Source organism: Triticum dicoccoides, chromosome 1A (assembly GCF_002162155.2).
Source record: "Triticum dicoccoides isolate Atlit2015 ecotype Zavitan chromosome 1A, WEW_v2.0, whole genome shotgun sequence".
NCBI lineage: Eukaryota > Viridiplantae > Streptophyta > Magnoliopsida > Poales > Poaceae > Triticum > Triticum dicoccoides.
Genome location: NC_041380.1, coordinates 468053693 through 468064154, shown reverse-complemented (window position 1 = coordinate 468064154; position 10462 = coordinate 468053693). Strand labels below are relative to the sequence as shown.

Sequence of the window (10462 nt, the reverse complement as noted above, 5' to 3'; positions counted from 1 at the left end):
CCGGCCACGCTGGCCATCATCTCGCCCGCCGGCCCCGGCATGGTCACCCCCGGCGGCCTCCGCGCCTCGGCGCTCGTCACCCTCGGCCCTCTTCGCGCCCCATCGCCCCCGGCGGCCCCAGCCCCATCACCCCTGCCGGCCTCCACCCCGGGCACCGGCCGGCGGCCTTGAGGCCGTGTGCTCTGCCTCGCGAGCTCCACCACAACAGCAGCCGGGACTCCGCCTCGCGAGCACCGCCCATCCATGACCTCCCTTGCGTGCCTCCCTAGCGTGGCTGGGACGGAGCCGCGCGGCTGAGCAGGTCCAGACGGTGGCGCGCGGCTGAGCGGCTCCAGACGGTGGCGCGACGAGCAGGACCGGGAGGCGGCGCGACGAGCAGGACAGGGACGCGGCGCGACGAGCAGGACCGGGAGGCAGAGTGGCGCGGCGGGCGTCGGGCTGGAAGTTTGGGCGAGTAGGCCACTGCAGCGAAGAAGAAGGACCCGATTGCTTTTCCATTTTATGTTTTAGGGTCCTTTGTGTAAATTAGGGTCCTTTGTGTAAATTTGAAGTACTATTCTCTAACTTTAGTTCTGGTGCTGTTTACACTTTGTACTCACTAATGATGAATGAAAGGAACTAGGTACGGCCAGGCCAGAAATATTAGATATGGCACTGCACTTGCATGCGTTGACCGCATCGTTCAGGGGAGCAACGCGGCTGTGTTTTTTTTTATTTTACCCCATTCTTTGATGTCTGTGATATGTGAGGCTGAGGGAAAAGACGTGAATAGCTAACGGCAAAGATGTAGTCTAGTTGACAGCAAAACTACTTTTCTTTGCCGTGTTTGTTTTGTAAGGCAGACGGCGAAGAAGTTTCGGCTGACGGCAAATTCTTTGACGTCTGTTAGATAAAAAGCTGACGGCAAAGTACTCTTTGCCGACTTACCTTTGCCGTCTGACTTTGTCGTCTGCTTCCTGATGGCAAAATCTTTGCCGTCAGGATTTAGGTCTTTGCCGTCTGTGATCCACAGACGACAAATTTCTTGTTTCCTGTAGTGTAAGGGTAGAGTAGTGAGTAGGGCCAAATAAGTCCATGTGTAGCAGCTCGAAGGGACGTGATGTAGTCATGATTGTCTTCGAAGGGTGCTTGGCCCTAGTCATCTTCCTGGCTTCACAAGCACCACATAGATGATCCTTCTTGAACTTGATGCCCTCAATACCAATGATATGCTTCTTCTTCACGAGAGTGTGCAAGTTACTCATGCCCGCATGTCCTTGACTTTGATGCCAAAGCCAACACTCTGAAGCTTTTGCTAGAAGACATACGGCAAACTGTGGTCCTACGGAGAAATCTACCATATACAGATCACCTCTTCGATAACCTTCGAAGAATAGAGATTTGTCAGTTTCCATAAGTACAAAGCAACGATATTTTCCAAATATCACAATCATGTTAAGATCGCAAAGCATTGAGACAGACATTAAGTTGTAACCAAGGGACTCAACAAGCATCACTTTATCCATGTGTTGATCCTTTGAGATAGCAACTCTACCTAGGCCCAATACCTTACTTTTACCAGTGTCAGCGAACGTGATGTGACTTTTAGTAGATGGACGTAGGGTTGAATCCATGAGAAGACTTCGATCACCAGTCATGTGGTTAGTGCATCCACTGTCCATTATCCACTTTGTAGCTTTCGGGGTCGTACCCTTCAGTGCAGTTAGCGGGATAGGCTTCACCAAGGGTATTGTGAAGCACAAACATATAGCGAACAAGCATGCTATCAAAGTTAAGATTCTTGTTTGGTAGGATAGGATGTTTGTCAAGAAAACCTGGGACGAAATACATGGTAAGACCATTTTGGCACTTTATCTTGCGTCCCACAAGATGTTTTAGGCCCCCAGCATTGGCGTCAGTAGTCTTTGATTTTCGGCTGGATACCTTTCCCTGCAAGAGAAAGTTAATTCTTCTTAACCACCCACATTTTCAGGGGTGGCTTAGAAGCAATGAGTCTAAGTGCAGCATCTGAGAACTTTGGCTTTGGAGCCCTAGCAAATAGTCTTGCGGGAGGTGAATAATACTCATAAGAATATGCAGAAAAGTTCTTTCATTTGTGAACATAGCGGTTAGAAGAAACACGCTCATACTCATGAGTCTGATGATGGTTTCCCTGCAAAACATTTGCGTTAGGGTGACCTTGTGAGGTCCTCTGTCTGTATGAAGCCTTTGGGCCATGTGAAGCCTTTAGTCTGGGGTTTGTCTTCTTCCCAGGTGGTGTCATGATGACATTCACAGGAAGCTTCTCAAGACAACTTTTGGGCACCCAGATTTTCTTCAGAGGTGGCCCATTCCTTCAGTTAGTACCAATAAACCTGGCAAACACTTCACCATTCTGATTCTTAAACAGCTTATAATTAGCATCAAAGGATTCATCAATGATAATGAGGTTAGCACAAGTAAAGCCAGATAAGGTGGATGGGTCCACTGAAGGGACCTTTGTAGCACCCCATGTGGTTTTGGGGCACTGCTCAGGCTTCAAGTGAGAACCATCAATATTCATTTTCCTCTCGAACCCAACACCCTCTTTCCTAGGGTTTCGGTTCACAATCTGTTTCTTGAGGACATCACCTAGTCTTTGATGCCCTTTGAGGCTTTTGTACATGCCTGTTTCAAGAAATGTTTTCAACCTAGCATTCTCATCAGCAATAGTAGTGGTGTCCTCAGTAGAGGGGTTAGTTACCACATCAGTAGTTGAAGATATTGCAATATCAGCAATAGTAGAACGTTCAGCCACAGAGACAACATTATCACGCTCGAGACATTTTAAACATGGTGGTACAAAATCTTCCCGAGGAGAGCTGATCTGTTGAGCGAGTAGTGAATTTTTCTCCTTTTGAAGATCTTCATGATACGCTCTCAGTTTCTCTAGATCTTGCTTCCTTTGAAGATAATCGTAGGAAAGCTTCTCATGAGTAGTTGAGAGAGTTTCATGACGACTTTCAAGTTCCTCGTACTTAATGCGAAGATTTTTAATGTCTTCGATTAAGGACTGAGTTCTATTCATTTCCTCGTCCAACAGGTCATCGCTTTTGTCTAGCAACTTTTGAATATGTTCCATAGCAGTTTGTTGTTCATTTGCAATTTTAGCGAGAGTTTTATAGCTAGGTTTGGATTCACATTCAGAGTCATCTTCACTAGAGGTTTGAAAGTAAGCATCGCGTGAGTTTACCTTGGCACCTCGTGCCATGAAGCAGTAGGTTGGAGCAGAGTCGTCCTCATCATTGGCTTCAGCGTTGGTGATGTGATCATTGTCTTCAGTGTTGAAGATGGACTTGGCGACGAATACCGAAGGTAGAGCCAGGCTTGCCACACCTGAATCAGACTCCTCCTCAGATTCCACCTCCGCCTCCTCAAAAACAGACTCCTCCTCTGAATCCATATCCTTGCCAAATGAGCTCTTCTTGTGAGATGAAGATTTTGATGAAGACTATGAAGAAGACTTTGAAGATTTCTTCTTCTTCTTGTCGTCAGAATCATATTCCTTGCTCTTCTTATTCTTCTTAGTTTCCTTGTCCCATTGAGGACACTCAGATATGTAATGGCCCGGCTTCTTGCATTTGTGTCCTGTTCTCTTCTTGTGGTCACGAGAGGAGGCCTCATCATTTCTTGAGATAGATCTTGAAGACTTTCCGAAGCGATTCTTCTTGGAGAACTTTTGGAACTTTCTCACAAGCATTGCTAGCTCTTTGCCAATATCTTCAGGATCACCAGAACTGTAGCCAGAATCTTTTTCAGATGAGGAAACGGCTTTTGCCTTCAAAGCACGGGATCGGCCATAGTTGGGGCCATAGATATCTCTCTTCTCAGTTAGCTGGAACTCATGTGTGTTGAGCCTCTCAAGTATGTCAGACGGATCAAGATCTTTGAAGTCAGGACGTTCTTGAATCATCAAGGCCAAAGTGTCAAATGAGCTGTCAAGTGATCTCAATAGCTTCTTCACGATTTCATGCTTGGTGGTCTCAGTGGCGCCGAGTGCGCGAAGCTCATTGGTAATATCAGTGAGGCGATCAAACATGAGTCAGACATTCTCATTGTCGTTTCTCTTGAAGCGGCTGAAGAGATTGCGAAGACCATCAATCCTTGAGTCTCTCTGAGTTAAGACGCCTTCGTTGACCTTGGATAGCCAGTCCCAGATTAGCTTCGTAGTTTCCAGAGCACTCACACGGCCATATACTGTCCTTTGGTCAGATGACCATAGATGATGTTCTTGGCGGTCGAGTCCAGTTGCGCGAACCTCTTGACATCAGCAGCGATGACACCTTCACCGACCTTGGGAACGCCAGTCACGACGACATACCAGAGGTCGATGTCAATGGCTTCAAGATGCATCCGCATCCTATTCTTCCAGTAGGCGTAATCAGTGCCATCGAAGACTGGGCACACAGGGAGACCTTGATTATCCCTGCAGTCGACATAGCCAAAACTCCAGATGGTTAAACCGAATCACACAGAACAAGGGAACACCTTGCTCTGATACAAATTGAAAGTGCTAATTATCGACTAGAGGGGGGTGAATAGGCGATTTTTATGAAAGTCTTCAAAACACGAGGTTTTTGAAGACAAACTTTTGGAATGAACCTATATGATATGTAGCGAAAGATGAACTACACTAGACAAGCCATAGTCAAGTAAGCAATATAGTGAAAACACAAAGACTAACATCATCTAGGTAGTATGGATCAAAATGGAAGACAGTATCAAGCCAAACAGGTAATAGTCTTTGCACTGTGAAGTCAAACAAATCAGGCAGACAGACAATGACTTCACGAAGACAATCTGAAAAGTAAAGGAAGTAAGGGATAGAACCAGTAGCTTGGTGAAGATGAGGATTTGATAGATCAGTTTCAATTGTTGTGACAACTGTACGTCTAGTTAGGGAGGCTGAGATTGAACTCAGAAGACTGTGTCTTCACCTTATTCCCCTTGAGCTAAGGACACCAAATCCTCCCCAATCACTCTGGCAAGTCTTCAAGGTAGACTTCCAAACCTTCACAAACTCCGTTCACTGTCGATCCACAATGACTCTTGAATCTTCAGAACATGACGCCTAACCGGCTGGAGGATGCACAATCCTCAAGTGTAACAAGTCTTCGAGTCACGTGGACAGAAAGACTTCAGTGATGCCTAATAGTCTTTGGCTCTGGGTGTTTTGGGCTTTGTCCTCGCAAGGATTTCTCTTTCAAAGACTTCGGAGGTGGGTTGCTCTGAAACGGCAAAAACCGTGCACTACCTCTGAGCAGCCACCAATTTATGGTGTAGGGGATGGGCTATTTATAGCCAGAAGGCAACCCGACATGATATGTCCGAAATGACCCTGGGTCATTAAGGAACCGACACGTGTCCAACGGTCGGATTTCAAACACACGCGGCAGCTTGGCTTGGGCTACAAGCAAAGCTGACTCATCCAACTCTGGATAAGATTTGCTCTCATTGTTTTCGCTTGAAGACATAGGATTTTGGTTGAGCATCACTTCAGTCATCTGACTTTGTTCACTTGGACCCCACTTAATAGTACGGTGGTTCCTATGACTCAATAAAGAAGAAAAGGAAACTACGAAAGAAACTATGTCTTCGCACTTCATAGTCTTCAAGTGAATGTCTTCACAAGTCATTATCTTCAAGTGAATGTCTTCACGAACCATTATTGTCTTCAATGTCTTCATACATTTTTAGGGGTCATCTCTAGTAGGTAAACCAAATCAATGAGGGACTACTACCTGTGTTATCCTGCAATTCTCACAAACACATTAGTCCCTCAATCATGTTTGTCGTCAATATTTCAAAATCAACTAGGAGTGGCACTAGATGCACTTACAGCAATGCCCAACAAGATTACATCAACTAAGCTTCCCTTGGTTTGCAAAAAAATTGTAAGAATTGTGAAATATAGGAATTTTGTACAAAATTCTCCTTTGGGCTCTTTGGTATGTAGGAATCGAATCCTATACCGATATAGAATAGGAACCAATTCTTTGTATTTCAAAGGAAAAAAATATATATTAGCTTAGACCCAGTGAATAAATCACATCCTACGAGCCAAATGGCATCTTGCTCTATACGATTCAAGATACATGTCAATCTCATTTTCTATGGTTTTCTATTAGGCCTTTCTATTAACATGAAATTCCTATCCTACAAACCAAAGGAGGTCAATCAGTTTTTACCCTGTCACACGCCATTGATTATATGGACGAGGATTCCGTGTTCTATACCATGAAATGGCTATTATCAGACTTCTTCCTGCGACGGGAGACCAAAGAAACACTGAGCAAGGCCTGCAAAATATCATGGCACACCTTGGACGAGATGCATTTCAACATGCCATGCATTCTTCCCCAGCTGCTTCTTTTGAAAACAAACAGAAAATTATGTCACTTGGCACGAGCTGCCAGAAAGGAAGAATTGCAAAATTCAGCAGATTGGATAATATATCACTCTCAAGCAGCTTGGTAGGAAACAGCAGGGCTGATGCAGCAATGCAGTAAGACAACAAAGTTTACCAGTGACATGACACTATCATTGTATAAGCATCAACTGCAGAGATGAAAAATGTCACCACTTGAAGACTGAAATGAAGAACTCGGATAACAGACCAGACCCTGAGAGTCCACAGAAAAAGAGCATTTCATTTCATGCTGGTCAATGCACTGATAGTGTCGTGTAAGCTGGCAACGAAATGTTGAGCAAGATTAACTGGCTAATTACACTGCACTGTACACAGCAGAAATTCTAGAAAGGTAGGCAGACGTGCGATTACATTTGTATGGAACCTTTACTGTTTGGCCACCTCAACATATTACAATGGGTACATGTGGGCCTTTTTCCAACAAGTTTCTGACAAGTAACTTCAGGAAAACTGCCAAAACCTTCATATGTTGATCATATGGTCATCATCAGCCTTATTGCAATACTTACACCACAACTTCGAAAGTGCTGCATTCATCGCAACGGATGTAAAGCGCATTCAACCCAAACATGTCATGCAAGCAGAACTTGGGTGACAATGTGCATCCTCTGTCCAAGTGCTCCATATGGACATTAGCCAACCGTTCCCGCAAGAAATCTAGGTTTACCTGATTAAAGAGATTGAAGTTATCAAGTTCAATAAGATGGTTTCATACTCAATATACCAGGAAAACCTGCAAAGTTGCAAATGGAAAGTACCTTATCTTCTTCAAGGTCAATCCGTATCTTACACAAAGTACAGTGTATGAGATTATGAGTTTCTCGTAGCTCTCCTTGTTTGCATACTGGACACCAGAGCTTAGCATTTTCCACACCCTGTCATAGAGTCATAGATTATAACATGACATAAGTCTTTGCAAAAAAGGGTAGGCGAAAAAAGGCATTAAGGAACAGTATAGTAGGAAATTTTAATTGACATAGTAAGATGTGCTGCATCTGTAATCAACACAACAAAATCGATTTAGAATAGCTCAGTACTATTTCAGGTTCACGCTTTTATTGCAAGTTATCATTAGTTTCTGTGAGATGTGAATTATGCTTGAATCAAGTAGCAACAAGAGTAGCAGTACATTGACAAACTGCTCCAGTAGATAGCATAGATAAACTAGCCGCATTTACTCACTGTACCTACTACTTATCAAGCCACTAAAATGCTTAGGTATATTCATAACTTTATTACTGTATGTTGCATTACAGCCACCCTATTGATGTAGCTACAACGAATGCATGCAACTGCATGACTTTGGTTATGTCATGCTGACATGAGAACAGTTCATTGTGCGATGCAGGTATGAGCCCATTTTTTGGGTATCCAAACCTGAACCATTTACTAGGACATCTTTCCTACAAGTTTGCCATAATAGTAATTGTGAAAATTGGGCAGTTCTGCCCACTCAGATAAACAGAATTAAAGGGGCAAAAAGGAAATGGCTTAATTCAACCATGCCATTCAAGATTCAACGACAAATAATGACATGAACAAAGATAAATTATGCATAGAAAGAAATCATGTAAGAATACAAAAAAAATGCTTAAGAAAACTTTTCAAAGCAAATTGATGAACTAAATGTTGAATAAACCCATACCTCGTCCTTTAATTGCATATGTTCGAAAACAGCCTGAGCTAAGTATGCATCTTCCTCATCAAGAGCCTCTATTTCTAATAAAAGACACTGTTAGGATTTTAAAATAATATAAAGAAAATTCAGATTAGAAGATTCAAAAACGTTTGGTAGCCATGCCTATGAAATTGCATGCGTTGTCACTAAGGTTGCTAAGATATAGGCAGAGGGATGCGACAAACAGTTGATTAGGTTTTTTTAGCTAAAAGTTCCAGAGAGAGATAAGAAAGCAGATTGATGGCCGGTACTTAAGCTGTTACAGCACTTCAACAGGAAACAGCACAAGATACACACAAAACTACCTTTTCGAATCATTTCTTCCCGCAGATCTTCATAAAGAACTCTTTCCATTTCAAGCAACATATCTTCACTTTCAAATTCAGCAGGCATAGCTTCTTGCGGCCCTTCATATTCCCATATCATATCAACTTCTTGGTCCTCTTTTCCATTCACATTCCTTTTGAGTTTCTGTACCTCATCTGAGATAATGTTCCTGACTGCAGATTCGACCGTTTTCTGTCAGCCAACATATTTATGGATAAATCAGAAATCAGACATGCATATAAAAGAAGGAAAATGAAGAAATATTAATCAATTGGGGTAGTAATGGTGTATTCAGTTTTGTTACCGTGGCCAACTTTCAGTATGTGTATATGTTTGAACAAAAAAACGTTGTGGAAATAATGATAACGAATGGAACCGGAATGGGTTATCAATAATTAGAGATGTAGTGGGCAATCAGGAACAATACTTCACCGCATGATCCTGGAGTACTTTACATTTATTCTATGCCCTTACAGTGAAGTTACTGCATCATATTTCAACTACAACAGTTCAGTATTGCAAATATGAACAAGACTGGGAAAAAACAAGAGCTATAAAAATTTCTAACAACAGAATCACTTCACAAAGTTTAATATCACCAACTAGTCAAATCTATGGTTAAACTGCGGGGTGCCGGTTGAAACACACTGCAAGTGTTTGGGAATGGTATCATACTGCACACCGATCAACCTTGAGTTCGGTTTTCCTTTTCAAAATCGTTACTTATACCAATATCTTGCGCTGGCAAGTGGTAACTAAAAAACATGTAAAGGAGCCTAGCTCATAGCCTTTATTTACAAGAGGAAAATAAGCTGCATCGAGCTCCACAAGATATTATAAAGGAGAATGCACCATACTACCATGTCATTAGCAGGCGGCTGCCCTTGGTTCCTCATCTTCCAGAGCAAGTGAACTCTCTCATTTTTAACTCTTGTCATGCAATTTGCCCTAAGCTGTGGATAAAGACAACAGGGGATAAGGACAAATTATGAGTAATACGAGATGAAGGCACATAACAGTTATTAGATTGCATGCAGCACTGACAGGCAATGCGAGGGCAGTTCACTGAAACCTTTGGTGCAGATGGCACCCTAGAGGCAGTTCAGTCCAAAACCTACTCTAAAAATTCATGGTTCCTAATAAAATAGCAGAGAAATGCTTGACTTCACGACACAGCTGACACCCTATTGGCGGTTCTAGGCAATTAACCGAACACCTTGCGCGCATGCCGGCAGCACCCGTTGCCCAGCAATCCAACAGTAGCATCACGCTTCAGACTCCGGCCTGCTGCGTGCTGCGTAACAACATAGAACTAGCTGCACCTCCGGCGAGATGAGCTGTGAAGGGACGAACCTCCTCTCTCCAGTCTGGGCGGCGGGATTTGTTGGGAACCCTCCGGGGGCGAGCCGAATCCATCGTGGCGGCCGGCCGCGCCGATCGCCGGGAGACGAGGCGCCCGCCGGGTCCTGCCCCTTCGTCACTGCTCTCTATTTGTCTCGCCGGCGTGGAGAGCGAAGGCCTGGGGACGCGCGCTTCTCGCCGCGGCTCCGGCTCCGGGAACGCCTGGGGGAGATTTGCCTCGCGCCGTCGCGCGAAAGAGGAACAGAAAATCGCGAGAGGATGGGGACCGTTTCCGTAGAGTTGCTTTTCTTTTTTTTGAGCAACTAGTTAACGAGCGCTTATGATCAGAGTCATTTGCCGTGCTCTCAGTCATTCGTCACGTGTCGCGCTCTGAATGTTTCCTTTGATTTTTTTTCCCCACGCGTTTTCGGCTTTTTAAACGATTTTTTTTCGAGTTTTTTCGACGTTTTGGTTTTCCCCCGGTCTTTCTTAGCTTTTCGATAAAAAAATTCGAAAAAATAAATTTTCCGTGAAAAAACGCGTTTTCTGTTTTTTCCTTTCACAAAAGTCACGGTTTTTCTTCCGCGAGAGGCACGGTTATGCTTTATCGAGAGTCATGGCCGTGCCTTTCGGAAACGAAAAAAAAACGTGTTTTCTGTTTTTTTTTT

The 10462-nt window shown here is 43.8% G+C and overlaps 1 protein-coding gene across 2 annotated transcripts; it reads right to left on the bottom strand.

The window, feature by feature from the left end:
- Nucleotides 1-6642: 6642 nt before the first annotated feature.
- Nucleotides 6643-10082, bottom strand: LOC119279732 (RPA-interacting protein-like). Of its 2 annotated transcripts, none has more exons than XM_037560880.1 (6): nt 9807-10082; nt 9314-9406; nt 8432-8645; nt 8094-8167; nt 7207-7323; nt 6643-7115 (listed from the first exon to the last, which is right to left on the bottom strand). In XM_037560880.1, exons 1-6 carry the CDS (start codon nt 9867-9869, stop codon nt 6954-6956), a joined length of 723 nt encoding a protein of 240 aa, XP_037416777.1. In that variant the 5' UTR covers nt 9870-10082; the 3' UTR covers nt 6643-6953. The 2 variants fall into 2 exon arrangements, with proteins under 2 accessions (XP_037416777.1, XP_037416783.1); XM_037560886.1 differs by having other exon boundaries at nt 8094-8161.
- Between the last annotated feature and the right edge of the window lie 380 nt (nt 10083-10462).